The 19,162-nt window shown below is 43.2% G+C and overlaps 1 protein-coding gene across 1 annotated transcript in view; it reads left to right on the top strand.

Moving 5' to 3' along the window:
* Positions 1 to 17,606, top strand: part of nkd2b (NKD inhibitor of WNT signaling pathway 2b) — a 23,630-nt gene extending 6,024 nt beyond the window's left edge. Inside the window, exons 4-10 of the mRNA XM_020612829.1 lie at positions 13,532 to 13,592; positions 13,967 to 14,094; positions 15,125 to 15,220; positions 15,329 to 15,470; positions 15,902 to 15,959; positions 16,073 to 16,200; positions 16,394 to 17,606. Coding sequence (XP_020468485.1) covers positions 13,532 to 13,592; positions 13,967 to 14,094; positions 15,125 to 15,220; positions 15,329 to 15,470; positions 15,902 to 15,959; positions 16,073 to 16,200; positions 16,394 to 17,016 — 1,236 coding nt within the window. The 3' untranslated portion in view covers positions 17,017 to 17,606. The remainder of the gene's footprint in view (positions 1 to 13,531; positions 13,593 to 13,966; positions 14,095 to 15,124; positions 15,221 to 15,328; positions 15,471 to 15,901; positions 15,960 to 16,072; positions 16,201 to 16,393) is intronic.
* The last annotated feature ends 1,556 nt before the right edge of the window (positions 17,607 to 19,162 follow it).

The raw sequence follows: 19,162 nt of genomic DNA, 5'->3' as shown, positions 1-19,162 counted from the left end.
AGAAGGCGAGCTGTGAGCCTTCATCTCTGAATGAAAAGCATGTGGCTGGCATCCAGAACAGCAGGGTCTTTCAGCACGGCCCCGGCAGACATCTGCTCCTGGTTTGTACAGCAAAATCCTAGAGCAGGGAGAGGGACTGTGGTGGGAAGGGGGTGAGAGAGAGGAAAAGAGAAGGAGGGGGGGAGATTTTTGAGGGGTTTTAAAGGTATTCTGGGAAGGGGAGGGCTTCATCCTCATCTGCCCTGTCCACATTGTTTGGGCAGGATATACTGTAAGCACTGACTTCCCTTATCTTCTGTCATAACTTGTAAAAGTTTAAACATGCACATCACACACACCTCTTTTTGTTTTGTTTGTTGTTTTTTTTTTTTTTTGCTTTATTGGTTGCCATTTGTCCAAAAGAAACATTCACTTCTCTGTCAGTGCAAACATCATCACCTGGTTGTCCTCGACACTTGTCACAAGTGCAAGATCCTTGTTTTAGCCATTCTTTCATACTTGATGTTTAAGCGTGTATACACATGGTTTCGCCTGTGAGTCAGAGGTCGAGGTCCTCTCTCACTCTTTCTATGTTTGTGTGTGAATGAGTGAGTGAGAGGCAAAGAGTTAGAGAAAGACATTAGAACACTGCAGGCACATTAATTGTTTATTTTTCTGAGGAGATTTATTCTGCCTGAAGTGCTTTGAAGCAGTTTGGTCACTTTCACCCTAATTTCCTTGTAACCTGGGCTCATTGAAAGAACAAGGCCATCAAAGAACCACCAATGGTTCACAAGCCTTTGGCATAATTCATGGCTCTATTAACTTTTGGCAAGAATGTGCTTTGGGTCTGTGATTTTTGAGTCAAAGCTAAAATTGTACACAGGGCCCCTCGACAAGACAGATCCTCAAGATTAGATAAAGGCTTCAGCCACCTTGAGCTCTTAATAGTTATATTGTGCTCTAGTGGTGCATTTTTCTAAACAAGTTTGCAATTACAGTTATCAAATTACTACATGCTCACTCTCATGAAGACTGAAAACTTCAGAGCTGGAGCAGTTTCGGTTATCTAAACGTGCTCTTCAAGATATAGCTCCATATGTTGGTCCATGTGCTTTATAAGATTTGGCTGTGAAAATGATTAATATTTACTGGACAAACATCAGAGTAGTATCACTCCTCTGGTCTAACTCCCAGCAGAGAAATATGACACTCTCAAAACATCAAACATTTCTTTTAACATACATGTTGTGTCGCATAAAATAGCTATATCAGCCTTGATATACAAAGTATCCATTGCTTGTTGACAACACTATAACAACTGTTATTGTACCATAACAGCATTTCATCCACAGAACTGTCATTTTTTTATCCTGGATGGCATGCATAATGATTTACATTCCTCCAGCAGCTCAGAGGTGAATAGTGTATATTCAGACAAGTGCAATGTTGCTCCACTTCCTCCATTATTAGAGGTCTTTGCAGGAAAGGAATGAAGCTCTGTTGCTTTTAGAGATATCTCAGCGCTGTCATCACTGCTTTGAAGTTACTCACTTCTTGTCACTGCTTTTTATGATATGTATGAGATATCTGCTTGCGTACTACAGAGAGATTCGTGTAGCTTTCCAGGACTAGGTTGCAGGAGCTCATCATGCATTCATGAATATCTCCACATTCTGAATGTTGCAAATGACATTATATACCCTAGATATGCATGGTTGCTGATGACAGCAGGGAGACCTCACTTCCCCTGTGTGCTGGTGGCTGTCTGGGGCAGCCCCACCAAGGGTTAATAGTGGTCTATATGTCTCCCTACCTGCCAGGGGAAAGAAAATACCTGAATCTGGAGCCCAGTGCTTAGTGCTGACATTTTTGGCACAGGCTGCTGGATTCAAGTTTGTGTTTGATCTCGTGCTTCTCTCAGCCAAGTAAAACACCGGGAGACTCAAAGGTTATTACATTTTAGTGTGTAAGGTATGTTTCCACATAAACCCATGTTCTCCCTTAGAAAGCTTTAGCTCTTTTCCAAGTAGACTTTATTTCACAAGGCTGAGAGCAGCCGGGGAGTATTACGTATATCTTTGTTCAGTTATGGATGTTGTCATTATAGCCACTCTTAATTGATTGGTGTGATGAGCTCAGTGAGGCCACAGGATGCTCTAGACCCCATGTATAACTTGAACATTATCAGAAGAGAGATTCAGATCTATTTTTGTTTAGTATCTTGTTCTTGTAAATGTTTGCACATTGAAAGAGAGAGCAAGATGTCGCTTGTTAAAGAGGACAGGGGATTCCTCTTTTGGACATGAGCGTGTAATGTGAATTCAGCCAGTGGACAGTTGACATTGTCTCCACAAAGGCTGGGCTGGATGCTTACAAATAGCAGCACGCCGCACAATATGCTGGTAGCTACTGTAGAAATGTCAGGCATGAAAGTCTGTATTTCTGTTGTTTGCTTGAGAACAAAACTAATACCTACAGACAGAACACAGTAAGAACACAGAGGAACAAAAATAGTCGCCAGCATTTATGGAAAATGTAGTCTGACAGTTCAGTTACTGTTATATGTTTTTAAGCTGTTCATGTTGTGATGCAACATGAACTTTGGTAGGTTACATTCCCTTCTATGTTGTTCTTGCTGTGTAAAAAACTTCCATCCACCCCTGAATGCCTCGAAACTTCATCCTTGCTCCACATTCCTGAACCTGATGCCTTGCAAAGTTTGAGGCTAGAGAGCAAAACACTGCGCACCCCACAAACCCTGATTTCCTGAATTCTAAAATATTAGCCCTGTGGAGGACACCCAGAGCTGCTGGCATTGTTACTTACTGTTGGGATGTTATGCTGTTTGAAGGAAAATCTCTGCTTCTTTTCAAAGTGTCCTTTACATATAGATCAAGCAGGTTGTTGTGCACAACTCTGATTTTAAGTGTTCATTCCATTCAGGGTGTTGATAGCTTAAGTTAATTTAACATTCAAGGTAACTATAAAACCATGGCATTTATTCTCGACTGTGTTCACAGGATTCCACACAAGTTCCATCTTCCTGTCATCCAAGTTCATATGCAGAATGCCATAGCACAACATTTATCAAATTCACACAAATCCCCGACCCCTGAGGAGTTTGGCATCGTTCTCTCTGCCCTGAGCTAAGCCTTCCCCTGTTTGGGACCCCAGGCCTGCACATGTGTAGGTATCGCTATTACTCAGCTCATAAAACACCACAGTCCCATCTGAAAGTGGTTAGCTGTTGAAACACACTAGCAGCTTCAAAGCTCGGATCCAGGCTTTGCAGACAGCACAGGCCTGGCCCTCCTCCCGCACATCGCATTCCTCTCCAATAAGGAATGGCTGAAAATTTGCTTTTTTACACAGACCTGTTCTCGTCATCAAAACCCTGAATGGGTCTCCATTAAAATGGAAGTGGTTTATTTTTGTCATGGGGGAATTGCATGGAAAAGAATGGTTTTAGAATGATTCTTCGTACATGTTCAAAGGGAATAAGAACTTAGCAGTTCTCAAATTCTGTGTTGGAGTATTTATATACCAAAACACCTTTTTCTATATATGACAGAAAGAGAGGAAGACGATGAAACAGCACTCAAAGAGCCACTGTTCTCATTTCCTCTAAAGGCAGCCTTCCTTTCTTCCCCCACCCATTTCTTTCCTGAGCCCATCCACTTCAAAAGCTGACCTGGCCCTGTGTGCCATGTAACATGTTTACCTAAAGGCTCATTTCAAATAAACAGCAGTTCCCCTTGAGATGCCTGATCCCCCCTCACTGAGAGGCTTTCAGAGACACCATCTGCTCATAGGAGGTGTTTCACAAAGACAAAAAAACCCTCTAGCTTATAATAGAAAATCTGCTTTTCAAAGTTGGTGCCACCTACAGCACAAATAAAGGAAAATTCTCCAGTATAGTAGCTCTGTAAGGTGTTTCACTATAAGCACCTACTTCTTTGTGGTGACAGGGGCTGACTGATCCTATCACATCAAGAATGCCAGTGTATCAGAATATCTGAACTTTTACCCCCGTGTCATGTGCTCAGCTTTGAGAACTGTCCCGTCCTGGTGCAGTAGCACCTGATTGTCTCATAGTGTTTAAGGTGTTATTGTGCATCAGCACCCTCTGCTTTTTGAAGCTGTAAGTCTGCTTTCAAGAACTTGAAGTGTCACACTTCGTGCTCTTAAGTGGACTGCCATCAGGCCTGCTGTGTGATAGAGAACAAGACTCCCATCAGGCATGTAGCTTTATACCTGTGATAAGATAAGAGTAGCCTGAGCTAACTCATCTCATGGTTAAGTGCAGAATCTTTCATGGCCTCACAGTCCTGGTTTCCAGTATTATGGCTGTGAAAGCAGCAGCTCTTTGCTACAAAAACTGAGCTAGAGAAGGAGGTGGAGCTGAGCTGCCCTCTGCACCGTAGCCTTTTGATCTCTGCTTGAGCCATGGATGAATTACGTTCCAGAATTTCACACTGGGGAACTGTGTTTCAAACACACACAGCTAGTTTGTGAGGTCACTACAGCGCACACATGGCGCCTTCAGTCCAAAAAGAAGAATCACAGATGTTACACTCTCGCCAACTGCGGTCTCAGAATCTCTACTAGTAGTATTTCTGTGATGTCACTACTGAAAATTATAATTCATGGTTTGCAGCATGAACTTTAAAATTCTTGTATTGTACAATTTCAAAAGTAATTAATTACAGGCACATCCTCATTTCCTTTTTTCCACAAGTAATTTTCTTTGAGACTAATCCAACAGAAATAGGAACGAGCTTTGTATGATTTTGGTGGATCAGTGAAGGACTCATGCACTACTTTCTTTTTTCTACATCTGTTTAGCTTCAGGGCAGCACGGTGGCGCAGCGGTTAGCACCGTTGCCTCACAGTGAGAAGGTTCCGGGTTTGGGCCCCACCCGGGACCTTTCGGTGTGGAGTTTGCATGTTCTCCCTGTGCTTGCGTGGGGTCTGTCCGGGTACTCCGGCTTCCTCCCACAGCCCAAAGACATGCAGCTTAAGTTGATTGGTGTTTCTAAATTGCCTGTAGGAGTGCGTGTGTGGTTGTTTGTCTATGTGTTAGCCCTGCGATGGATTGGCGACCTGTCCAGGGTGTACCCCGCCTTCGCCCGATTGTCTGCCGGGATTGGCTCCGGCCCCCCCTGTGACCCCCGTTCAGGGATTAAGCGGTAGAAATGTTTAACTTCAGCTTTCAATTTTGTCCTCCTTTTCATGGGAAACTGCATCGCATATGCCAAAGTGTTACAGCCAGTGGCCCTTTGGAGATGATCCATTTTATATATCACAATTACTGCATTTCCATTATCAGAACCTAATGATCAGCATACCTTGTACTTCCCTCAACCATCACCAAGCATAGCCTCCCGGATTGATGCAGACTATCCTGCTTTGTTTTTCCACAGTATTTTCTCTCTGTTGGTCTCTGTTTAGAGGAGGGAGGGGCTGCTCCTCTCTCACGCATGCAGTCAACTGTGTTTACACATGGTGCTTGTGATGCTAATGCTTGAGGTGTGAAGATGCTGACATTTAACCAATCACCAGTAACTGTTCTGTGCTGGAAAAACCCCTAAAGTTTGACAATTGTGGAGTCTCCTTTGCTTCCTGCACCCAGCAGGAGTATATTGTCAGGAATCCTCAGGAAAACACTTAGTGTTGACCCTGCGATGACTCCCTGTCCAGCTTCAGGCCTGTGAGGAACTTCACATCTTGGAATTAAGCCTGTTCTTGCAGGGTCAAGAATTCCCATTGGCTTTGAGATTGGCAGCCCCTACCGGCTATAGGAGACGGTGGAGATAAAAGATATGCAGCCACTTACACATTTCTGACTATGCAATATGAATATGCAACAGTTCCTTTTTTCTGTATGTTTGTTTCATTCAAAAACTGTGCAGCAGTCTGCAAAGCAAAGACATTGTTTTAGCCAAACTATGTTGGCAGGATGGCCTCAAGCCTTAAATATTTCATAATAAGGAGGAACAGTACCAATTATGCAAACAAATGGTGTCTCTTTGGGCCTGAGGTTTGGCATGAGTCACTGAGAATAGTTAGGCTGTAGCAGATGAGTTATTAGAGGCTCAGCTTGTCTACGTTAGTTATTTGTTGCATTCTACTGCACTGAACTCTGTATTTTGGCTGTCTCAACTAGGGAGCCTGATTCCCCCAGAGGGCTGAATGCAATAATAGTACAGTACAACAAACAGACATTCATCTGTGTTTGCCCAGTATGCCTCCCAGATGGACATGTTGAGAGCTCATGCTACATTACTAGCTTCTTGGTTACGGCTGCATAAGCTCCTCTTATTGTAATCAGTCATATGGATCTGTACTTCTCTGTGTAAGTTACCCACAGGGAGCAGTTACTAGTGGACTGTAGAGCCTTGGTTTTGACCCTGAACTTGTTCTTATCCTGCTGGAAGACATGCTCAGGAAGCCAGCAGGCAGCTCAACCCACAAGCCTTTAACAGCAGGAGTGCCTCAGAATTAAGTGAGCAATGAAAAGTTGTTGTGGATTAGATAACTAGCATACCACGTGGGTGCAGGCATAAATTTTGTGCATTTTTTTGTCCTTTTGGCTGTCTATATACAGTATGTTAATACATTTTAATCTTGTGGGCAGCTGCATGCGGTTTGGCCTTGTCCTGTGTTTAAAGTGATGTGTAAATGTTATACATCACTTTTGGCCTGGTCATCACTTTAGGTAGGTTTGGCTTAGTAAAATTGCGTCATGACTTTTATGGAAAAGTGATCAGGGTGCTTATTCAGACTTCAATCTGACCCATTCAGATGATGTCAAATTAATGGGGAGGAGTTCATGTCTGAAAGAAGCTTAGCAGTACAGTTTTAAACTTTATCAAAGCAACATACACACTGACAGTTCAACCTTAAGAAAAAAAACATAGTTATGATATCCAGTTAGTATCAATATATGAATTTGTTTTTAAGGCATGTTTTGAACATGACAGGTGGTGTTGATGAAGATGTACTTGTACTCATCTGAGACAAAAGGGTGCATATGAAGGCTGGCCAATGTTGCTACTCTTCCACAATAGTGAGCAGCTGCCCTTCCATGGTTTGTTTACATTTCTCAGTCACCCACAGGAGCACTCTAACGCCTGCAGTTCTACCAGCCTCCAACCACAGAGCCTCACCCCTATGAACTGCCAGGCCTTGTTTTCAAAGCTGTGACTCAAATCCCTCACAGCTTAACAAAGTGAGCAATGACAACAGTGGTGTCAGTGGTTATCTCACAGGTGAGAGCAATTATAACTGACATCTTGGTACTAGACAAACAGCTGGAAACCTGACACTGACTGGAGTTTGCGTAAAGCACCCTTACAGGTGAGAGTGATTGTAGAAGGTGGAGAGGTGCTTGCGAATCCTTGCTGACTGATAGACAACCAGTTTTATGGTTGATTTATACCAAGCCACATGAAATCATTGCAGCTGAGTTTTAAATACTGTACAGCTGGACACTTGTGGAGGGTGGATAACTACATGAGAGGTGAAGTTTCCACAGACCATAATGGAATTGCATTCACCTCACTCACAACCTGGCATTCTGAGACCCACTGTGTTGTTTAAAGGGCCTGTGGTATGTGAAACAAATCCCCTCAGCTTTATCGGCCTCGATATGCTCCCCATTGGTGTGGCTTTAGAGTCAGGGCCCTGCACGGGAGCTTACAGAATTTCATATGGAGGCCAGAAACACAGGAACATCCTGTTTGAGTCTAACCACCTGTCCCACAATAACTTTGATATGGCTTGGGCTCATGCACTCCCCTCTTTCTTGTTTGTCAGGGTGTGTGTGTGTGCTCAAAATATGCTCTGTTTCCGTTCTAGTTTCATTGTACATCTTTATTTTCTTCTTATTTTATGCTGCTATTTATTTCAGGGCTGAAACAGTTCTATGAATTATTGCTTACCTGACTGAAAGATAGTTTAGTTGCAACAATTTTGATAATTGATATAAGTGGTATGACTCATTGGGCTTTGGACTGTTGGTTGGACAAAGAAAAGAACAAGAAATATCTGAAGAGTGTAGCTGTAGTGGAGTGTAGATTTAGGTTAGTTTTAGTTTTTACTACCTATAATGAGACGTGGAGTTGAGAGAGGGATTTGTCCATTGTTGTGAGACTTGACTTGAGATTTTCTATAAAAATATGAGTTGACATTTGAAGCAAAACATTCTAGTCCCAAGTTTAAACCTGCTAAAATCCCAGAACAAAATAAAATAGAAATACAGCATCACTTATGACTGTTTAAAAAACCTATTTTGCTGTACTTTGTCAGAGTAGATCATTAAATGTTTGAGTGTAAAACACATGGGTTGGTTGTAAAGCCCGCACAGAGCCATTTTGTGTCTTTCTCTTTTCAACAGTTCATGACAAAGTTCATACAAATATAATTTAATGCATTTACCTGACCCAGAATCATGAGTGTGATTCCAGTGACTTGTAGGAGGCTCTACACCTACAGTAGCTACCTCTGTGACAGATGAGAGGAGGACACTTCGTTACATCAGTCTCTATCCCGGCGCACCCCCCACAGGGCGCTGCGAGGGACACGGTCGAATGCCTTCTCCAGATCCACGCAGCACATGTGGACTGGTTGGGCAAACTCCCATGAACCCTCTGCCACTCTGAAGAGGGTATAGAGCTGGTCCAGTGTTCCACGGCCAGGACGAAAACCGCATTGTTCCTCCTGAATTCGAGGTTCGACTATCGGTCGAATTCTCCTCTCCAGTACCCTGGCATAGACTTTCCCGGGGAGGCTGAGGAGTGTGATCCCCCTATAGTTGGAACACACCCTCCGGTCCCCCTTCTTAAAAAGAGGGACCACCACCCCGGTCTGCCAGTCCAGAGGCACTGTCCCCGACCGCCATGCGATGTTGCAGAGGCGTGTCAACCAAGACAGCCCAACAACATCCAGAGACTTGAGGTACTCAGGGCGGATCTCATCCACCCCCGGTGCCTTGCCACCGAGGAGCTTCTTAACTACCTCAGTGACTTCAGCTTGGGTGATGGATGAGTCCACCTCTGAGCCCTCAGCCTCTGCTTCCTCATCGGAAGACATGGCGCCGGGATTGAGGAGATCCTCGAAGTATTCCTTCAAAGCCCACTCTAATGAAGGCAAGCAGATTACAACACCGGTGACAGAGGCAGGGTGGTCGACCAGTAATGCTAATCTTTGTTTAAAGCGAGAGAACGATCAGTGACAGAGTGAGGAGGGGAATGCAGGGGTGTGAGGAGTTTAGGAGATAGTCCCTCCTGATTGAAGGGGAGTGGGTGACTTTCAGTGCTGGTGCTCTTACATAGACAGGCAAGCATCTCTCCGCACAGCTGTTGTTATACTAGAGCAAAAGAGGCTTCGCCCCAGTGATTCATGTCCTGCCAAGGGAGAGGTTTTGCCTCCTGTTTGACCTCAGTGAGAGTCCTGCTGCCCTGACAAGGCCATATGTGGGCCATCTTGGCCACATGGGGTGAGTGCAGATACAGGATGACACATGCTCTGATCTCATTTCCATTCATAGGAAGACATGTCATGGCACACTGATGGGTAAAGTACAATTAGTGTACAATGAATGAACAAAAGCAAGTTTTAGTTGTCTAGTAATGACAAGCACTGAAAAGGCAGGGTTGTGATTTTTGAGGCTGAACTTGAAAATGCTCCAAACTCACACTGAAGGGATTTGCCTCAGTCTTTAAAACAGTATATGGTTTTAAAGTGAATAATAAGTACATCCTTTTGCATTTATGTGGTATTTATGTCTTATTGTTTGTTTATGTTGTGATCACAATGAACATTATTAGGCAACTCAAATCCAGGAGTTTATCCTGTAGTGTAGCAGCCAATCTAATCTACTGACTCTGTGCACCCTAATTACCTTGGTTTATACTGAAAGCTGAGGCCCGATAAAACAAAATGAGAGGGTGTTTTCTCTTCAGTTGTCAAGAGACCAACATATTGTTTTTTTACTGTCTTGCAAGAGAGGAGACAGAGGTTGTGCAACCAGCCTTCTCTCTTTAGCTCCCCATATTTTCAGCCCCAACCCCTTCACCTTCTCTCCACCCCTTCTCCCCCTCTCTTTTACGGTGCCTGTCTTCAGAATAACCACTCACATCTGGTTTTGAGTCAAGGCCAAGTTGGTTTTTTTTGGAATGGTGGGCTTTTATTTCTCAATGGCCCCAGTCCTTCTCCATTCCTTGAAGAGTCTGCAGTTTGTTTACGAACTGAACTGGTGTTCCTTTCTTTATACTGATACTCTTCAATCCTCATTTTCATCATTGTGGTGCCCCAGACTCATCCCTGATTAATAGAAACTGCACAGTATTTGTCTCCCAAGGCATCAAATTAAGGAAATAACTGAGATTGTTGGCCTGGTGTGGGTAAGGACCTGTACAGTACAATGCAAAGAAGCTTCATTTGTGATAAAAGGAAGAGGCATGTACAGTAATACCACCTACTGTACTAGTTTTATGCTTTTATTTTTGAGCTTACAACATTATATAAAAGTAAGCTCTGTGAAATATTTGAAAAACAACATAGCTTCAAAATTATATGAGAAAGCTTCCAGGGAGTATCCTGTTTGTGGATTTTGTGTGTGTGTGCATTTTTCAGTTTGTATTTGGATACACATCGACACATCTGATCAAATTGCCATATTTCATACCCTGAGCCCAGGGGAACTGTGTAAACAGTGTTTATGTTAGCCTCTGCTGTTTTTGAAGTTGTGATTGTCAAAATCAGTATGGTATGGTTTGAAAAACAGACTAAAAGACGTCTATATACTTATATTTAGGGGCTGAGCTAGAGGGAGCGATATGAGAACAAAGATGTGCAGTGTTTTCCAGGGGGAAGATGAGTGGTAGGTAGGTAGAGAGAGAGATACTGCTGGGGAATGTCTGATGTCACCTTGTAGGGAGCTATGGAAGCTTCCCCTGGTTACCCTATCCCACATAAAAGTCTGGCAGTAGACTGAGGCTTTAGAGGAGCTTGGCAGAACTGCTGCATTAAACAGGAAGACACACCTCACACACTTCTCTGTCTCTCTTATGTCAAGCGTCTGGGAGGCAGAACCTGTTTACATGGAACACTGTCAGTGCATATTTCCAGTGCATGTTTTTTTAAGATCTAATACCTTATCATCTCTTTGTCATTCTTGTTGAAGCGTCCATCCCACACATGGTTTTTCATGTCTTTCCTGTACCTAATATCACAGGCAGTGTGCATGAGTATGTCAAGGGTTTCAGGTAAATTCCACTGGTGGAAAACAAGGAACGCTTTGCTTCTAAATTCTAGCATATTTGCTAAAGAGCAGTTTGTGATCTGATAGTGAAAGAATGAGAGCTGCTAGATGCCAGAAAGCAGTTAATTTACACATGTGGTGGGCAGATTTGAGATGGAGATACCGTGGGCGATGGAGATGCCATGTGTTTAGATGTCAAACTGCAGAATGCGGTCAGATCCGGCCTGCTCTCTCATTAGCTCACCAATGGATATAATGAGCTTGGAGGTGGAGGGAAGCCACGTATTCAACACAAACCCTGCTGGTGCCCTTCTCAGCCAGATGTCTCTCTTGATATCTGAACTTTAATTGGAGACAAGATTCACTTTTGGCACTTGGTTGATTGATTTATTTCATTATTTGTAATGCTGAATTTTTATTTAGAGGTGTTTGTACCCTCATGGGAAGAGGATGGCAAGAATCAGTGGTTGTCTATGATGTTCCTCTGAGCTACAGAACAGCGTGTCTGTGTGTGAGCCTCCTCTTCCTCACATACTGCCCTATATCAAGGGCCTATGGTATGAAGAGAGGAGATAAAACCATCCAGCACAGAAAAGAAACAACAACTTGGCTGCAGAAACCACAAAAACTGTGTGTGGTTTTGTATAGTGATGCACATATTCTCTTCTGATTTCTAGTGTCTGTATTTGGTGATTTAAGCCTACTGCTTGTTTGGGGCCCAGGGCATGGTACCGGTAGTCTCCACCTCTTCCAGAAGCCTCCCAGAGTCTGTAAAAACCCACCTCCAACTCTCCAACTGAGCTCAGAGGGACTGGAGTAAGCAATAGATAAACCCTATCTCTTTTCAAACAGTTCTCCCCTGCTTCTACAGCTATCTGCATCTCCCCTCTCCCGTCTTTGTTCCTCTTATCTTTTCTTCCCTCCTTTCGCCCCTTTGTGCCCTGTTTCCCCTTTGTGCTCCTGTTTACTTCCTGCCCCTCTCCGGTTTCCCTCCCCCTTTTCTTACCAAAGCTTGGCTCCCATTCTACATTTTCTATCAGTGTCTCCGGTGGCCAATTTGCAGTGGGTGTCCGAGCCCTAACCCTGAGACTCTATCACCCCACCCCTCCGGTGAAGCGGTGAAGGTCAGAGCCAGATTACAGACTGAAGGTATCATCTTTTGAAGTGAGGAATAATCATGCACTATGAGACTGTTATATAGAACCACAGGCCCTGGCGCTGAGAAAGAGGGTGAGGGGAAGGAAGAGTGGGGGGCCCGCTCACGTAAACGCATGCAGATGTTCAGACTCTGGCTTGAGCCTCAGCTCTGCTGAAGGTATATGGATTTGTTTTCTAGCATCTATCTGTTTTTTATTTGTCTTTATTTAGTGGGCCTCCTTGATTCAGTCTGGTGAGATTTTATTTCAAAGTGTGTGTGGAGCAGCTTAGAAGACTGAGAATGATGTAAATAAGATGAATCATTTGTTGTTTAAATACTTGTGGTTTAGGGCCTGTGCTGTACTTCATTTCCATTGTTTCCACAATCCAGTTTTAATTAAAGAATGGCTGCGTGTGTGCACGCACACATGGAGACCCTGGTGCCTTTGCCCTAGTGTGCCTCTGCATTAGCACATGTGTGGTATGGTTATGAATGGACTGTGGTTTATGCAAGATTATTCACATATGACAGGAAATGATTTTTTCCCTTTCCACCCCTTTGTCCCACTTTTGTTTTATGGCTGTGGAATTGTGTATTTAATCAGCCCCATCCTATCTGCATGGAAATTTCCATCTGGCAATTGTTCTCCATTCAAAATAAATACAGGCATGTTGCTGAGAGCTCATTGTGAGGTTTGTTTTACATAAACCAAACTTCTCAGAAATCAAGTTTTCAATTAGAAATACAACAAAACCTTTTCCCCCTAAACTCTGGGCTTTTTACATTAAACACTTCTCGGTGGGTTCCATGTCAAGCAGGATGAGAATAAACAGGTTGGCTAAGGAAGAGAGCTCAGATGGTGAAGTGAATTATAGGGTTTTTTTTGATGGATGCGAGGGCTCTGTTTGAAGAGCTTGGAGGGATCTTGAAAGCTTGGCTGTGGCCGCACTCCTCTGTCCCAGACAGTGAAACACAATAAGCATGCAGATGTTCAAAGAGTTTGGCTGCGCTGGAGCCTCCAGCCCTCTTCCTCTCATCTGAGTAGGAAATGCTTTAGCTAGAACTGTTTGTTTTCTCTGTGTCTGTGGTTTGAACTGCAGAATCACTTACCTACACCCACCCCCCACCCCCTTTCCTTGTCCTAGGAGTTTCCAAATGGTGAGCTGAAGGAAGGACGATTCTCAGATCAACACTGTCCCCTAGAGGGTAGGTGGATAAGGATGTCTTTCACTCACTGATTGGAAAAAAAAGCATTGCTCAAAAAAATAGATCTTGATTAGCAGGTATAAGCAATTAGTATGTATCATTCTATTAATAATACAGCTGTAATATGGTGTGTGTATATATAGATCTGTCACATTATGCATTTATTATTTTAAGATACATGGCGATTAATGAAAAAAGGGCGGTGGGTTGTCTTCTGGTGAATGCATACGTTATAGTCTTAATTTAAAGTTTATCATTTCATGAAGACTTATTTTGAAGTGTAGCTACTGAACCACACAAAAATATTACTTCATATGTGGATGATAAATCAGTGTTTTCGTGCCTAAGATGAATGCATCCTCTTATGTTGACAGTGGTTCTTCCTCCGGAGAAGGCTGAGGGTTGTGAAAACTACCTGCAGTATCTTCACACAGAGGACAGAGAGCGAGAGATACTTAGAGATGCCACCAAAGCCCCTGGGAAGAAACACATCACTCTGGATGTAAGCAGTTATATGACTTGGTAACCCTGCAATTCTTCACACGCTTCTTAGTCTAAAGGAATTTACAGCTCAGTTGGATTGATACAATAATTATTAACAGGAGTATGAGCAGTAATTTGTTTAAGTCTGTCTGTTTTGAGACTGCCCCAGACCATATCCTGATGAAATTTTGGGACTAATAAGTAGATTGTAATGTTTAGACCTGCGGGTCTCAAACAAGTGCCTAGATCTGCCTTTTGATTGCTGCTGGTTTTGTGAGATGAGGAGATCTTGTAGAACCACAAAGAGCTGCTTCTCTCCCTGGGGTCTCCTCCCCTGAAACTGCACACTGCCTTTCACAGTGTCAACTCTCCACCACGCCTGCAGCAGGACCAAGATTCCAAATGTTTATTTTCCCAATCATGGCCATGTTACTAGACACCTCTGGATCCAAATTACTGCCAAAGGTTGTAGCTGAGAATAGTGGTTGTGATTGTTTTTGACGGAAGAGAGTCGAAACACAAGGTCACAGTGGTAGAGCTCAGCACCTCGGCTCTTTTCTCTGTGCTCCCCCAACACAAGGTAAAAACATCTGAATGGTTTTTGTTGAAAAATGATCTGTTTATATGTTGGAACCAAAGGTTTAGCTGGCCCGCGGCTCTGTTCTATCTGTCGCTTTTTGAGCTCCCTAACTTTTAACGAGCAGACTTTAGTTGTTCTTGTTGTCTGTTTCTGCTTTGTAAGGCAGGTTTTAAAGTTGCCAGCAGTTAATATTCTTGCAAGGTTTGATTTGAATTCCAGTCAAAGAGAGATTCCTCTTGTTAACAGCGGCTGCTCATGAAAAATTAAGGAAAATAATCCTCATACATGAATCACACTGAAGACACTAGGTATGATGAGTACGTCTGATGTACTCCGCTGCCCCCGTGTTGCTGTGGTGTGACTGTTGCTTTGATACTTATTAACAAAATGATGTAGATTTGAACCTTCTAGTTGTTTATATGCATCGGTTGTAATACTGTATATTTTATGGACATGGTTGTAACCACAGGACTTGGAGTGTGATGTGTCTGTGGAGGACGACAACCGTCAGGAGTGGATCTTCACCCTTTATGACTTTGACAACAGTGGAAAAGTTACAAAGGAGGTGTGTGTATCAGCTGTGATTCATTATGTACTGAAGCCTCACACTTTGACGCGTTATTATTTTCAAACACAGGCCTACATTACAGACTTGGTTTCCCTATCATTGCAGGACATGTCCAGTCTGATGCACACCATATATGATGTGGTGGATGCCTCTGTGAATAACTCTTGTCATAATAAAAGCAAGACTCTGCGTGTCAAGCTGACTGTCACTCCAGAGCCAAGGTGCCACAGAAGAGAAGCATGGACAGGTAAGTTTTAGGAGAGGGAGATCATTTTGGATGTGACACCCAGATCTGGTCCTTGGTCAATTCTCAGTTCAGTTTAGTCAGTGTTGCAGTTTAAAGTCTTAGGGCAGAGACACACCAAGCCAACAGTCGGCCGTCGGGCTGTTTGGTGAGTGTCTGTCAGGGCTCATCTTCCAGGTGTGTCCCGCAGCGTTTGGTCCCTATCAGCAGCTTTTCAGCTGATTTTTTAATCATGAGATGTTCAAATGTGCTATTATGCCTGTATTGTATTGTACAACTTTCTTTCAAGGCCTATCAGATTGCTTAAAAATAACACATGTAGCAAACAAAAATGGTTCATGTGGATTGAACAGCAACCCTGTGTTTCAGTCTGTAAGTATGGAAATAGATGAACACTTTTTGCTGCTCTGAGGTCTTGTACTTTGTCTTTTTAGATCGCTGTCACCAGGAGGAGGGGCGTTCTTCTGACAAGCGGCTGTCCTCTTACATTAGGTAGATTAAGTATAGTTTGCCTTTGTGGCTTGAATTAATCTTGCACATTAAATGTATTATGTATTGACAGTGTTCCCAGACTTCTCACTTTGCCAGTCTTTACTCATTTACAGTAGCAGAGGGCATAGCAATGAGGCTCAAGCCACTGAGGGTCAGCATTACTGTGTGGATGAGAATACAGAGCGGAGGAATCACTACCTGGACTTGGCTGGTATAGAGAACTACACCTCCAGATTCGAAGGTAAGTATCTTTTTATTGTTTTACAGCCTGCTTGTCGTTGTTAACCTACAGAATGTATAGCATTGATATTCACATTATTACATTACAATGAAAGTTGACTTTAAGGACACATACGGGAAACAGCAATAATCGTAATTGCAGTTCATTTTCATTAAACAAACCACTGATTTGCTGTCTCTTTGCTGCTGTTCAGGTACTGCCCCTGCCATCCCGCCCCAGGAGCATCATGGTCGGAGCTCCCAAAGCCAGAGCCGCTCCCGCTCCCAGGAACCGGAAACCCAGGTTGTCTACCAGCGCCGCTCGCAGATCATCAGTGATAGTTACAACCCCACAGAGTCTCGAAGCAAGGGTGCACAGTCCTTCAAATCGCCCAAAGGAAATTATAAGGGAGGCAGCGGGAATAACGGGGGGAGCGGAGGCAGCAAATCTATTAAATGTCATGGCTACCACCCTCCGCTGCAAACTATGGTGCATGGCGGTGGTACAGTGGGTCACGGAGGTCAGGATGTGTATCATCTTCCGCACCAAGCCCAACCCTCTGCCCACCACCAGCATCCTTTGCAATACAGCCACAGCAAACGGCTGAGGCCCAGAGCCAGAGAAGCCCTGTCCCCATCCAAATCTCCACTGTCCCCTCAGTCTCACCCACAACAGCAACCCCCTGTGCCCTCTGTACTGCCGAGCCTGGAGAGAGAGCATCTGTCTGGCCCACCTGGGAGCCCAGGTTTTGTGGTTCCTGTGGTCCAACGGCACGAGCACCACCATCACCATGAACACCACCACCACCACCACTACCACCACTACCATCAGACATGACCGCTCTTAGTGTGCAGTGACTAAACCTGTACAGGACCAACCACAAACAACCACACCAGTCTGAAGAACTTCACCTCATCCCACAGGAGTGTCTTACGTTCTGTCCAGAATCTTTTTATTCTCCTCTTGTAAGCTATACAGATATATCCTGAGATTAGATGTACTGAGGAATCATGTAGTGTGATGGCAGATGATACTGGACCAGAAGGATGTTGTTCTGATGTTATTGTGTAAGAACAAAAGATGTGTGGAACAGTATTGAAGTTTTTGTAGATGTTCTACTGGGACTACTGCCATGATTACTCATTTTATAAAGGGTACAGAAACCAGAGAGGAGCAGATCTAAGAACTTTTTACGCAACATCCTTTCCCTCTTGATACGGTTGGTTGAAGGCCCGGGAAGCTACATATCGGAATAGGTTTGTTGTTCTGTGTGAGACCGCTCCAAAACAAGGATCTCAGGTGTAAAGGTGCTGCTGCTCTTGGGCTTTTCACAGAGGCCTCTTCCTCCTCCAGGCCCAATGTTGACTGGGGAGGGGGGTCCTATTGGGGAGTGGGGTCGGGGAGATTGGGGGGGATAAAATTACCACTGCCAGTTTTAATGCAAAAATATTTGCTAAATATATATTATAAATCTATATATGTAAACACATTTGACTGTATAATTATTATACTGTATATGCATATTTCATCATGAATATAATTATGCATATATGTATTTGTCTTTTGTATATTTTAATAAACATATAATTCATTTATGTTATCACTGCTGCAGTTTGTTTTCTGCTCATAACACACTTGATTATAACATGTTTGCTGCCACCGTGTGGCTAGAAATAGAACAGCAACTCAAACTAATAATCACGAGCTTGAGAATAGATACACAATTAAAACGTAATTGTGCTTTGACAATAAATAAGAAACTGTTTGTAGGCTAATTGGTTGTCTTGGAATTTTAAATGAATTTTATTAACAGGAATCAAGACTGATGCTTCTCAGAAGCTGGATTAAATTCGAACAATGTATTGTCAATGATAAAAGTAATTTGACCAGGAAGTAAAATACTTAATCTACAATCATGGTGTTGATTTAATTATCACATGTAGATAGATAAAGAAGCATGAAAGTGATTTAAGCGTTGAATCTGCCAGGTGATTTTGGTCATCTACATCAGATTATCCTGTGGTAACAGTAGTAACTGTCTACCGGCAATACTCGCATCCAAAATATCAGAATCAGAATCTGTTTTATTGGCCAGGTGTGCTGGACACGAGGAATTTGACTCTGGTACAGTGGCTCTCAATGTGCATGTACATGCAAGGCAACAGCAAAGGGCAAGTAAACAATATACCAACATAAGGCTGTGTAGTATAACAAAATAAACAGTATAAGATCAAGATCAAAGATCAAAGATTTTTATTGTCAATTCACTATATGTGCAGGACATACAGAAAAATCGAGATACTGTTTCTCTCTCACCTAATGTTGAATGTCCATACCATTTAAGAAACAAATAGAATAAAAGTAGAATAAACTCAGAATAAACAGACTATGAAGACTGAATTAAAATAATTAGGATAAACTAGATGGTACAACCTAATAGTCTATGATGAAACTCAAAGCCATGTTCAAACAGTAACAGTAGTGCAAATAATAACCAGAAGATCGTCAGGTGGTGAGCATCACCAGGGGGTTGGTGATGGGATGTATAATAGCTTGTGAAATGTACATGGACAGTAGTGCAAATGACCAACAGCAGCAGATATGATGGTAAAAACACAGTCAGCAGCAGATTTACATGTAATGTAACATAAAGGGGGAATCTACTGAGTTTGTGCAACAGCAGGGGTAGTCTTTTACTATATCTTTCTATGTTCTGTGGTGGGTTATTGTCTAGGGGCAGAGGGGCGGAGGTAGTGAACAGTGTAAGTGGGAGTGTGAGGGGTGGGAGGTGTCATCAGAAATGCTGATGGCTCTGCAGGTGAGGCGGGTGTTGAAGATGTCTATAAGGGAAGGCAGAGGGGTGCCAATGATCTTACTGGCTGTTTTCACTATATGTTGCAGGGTCCTTCTGCATGAGGCAGTACAGGGTCCGTACCACACAGTGATGCAGCCAGTGATGATGCTCTCATTGCCCCGGTAGAAG

Source organism: Monopterus albus, unplaced genomic scaffold (assembly GCF_001952655.1).
Source record: "Monopterus albus unplaced genomic scaffold, M_albus_1.0 scaffold127.1, whole genome shotgun sequence".
NCBI lineage: Eukaryota > Metazoa > Chordata > Actinopteri > Synbranchiformes > Synbranchidae > Monopterus > Monopterus albus.
The sequence above is the reverse complement of the archived record's forward strand: the minus strand, read 5'-3'. Positions and strand labels throughout refer to the sequence as shown.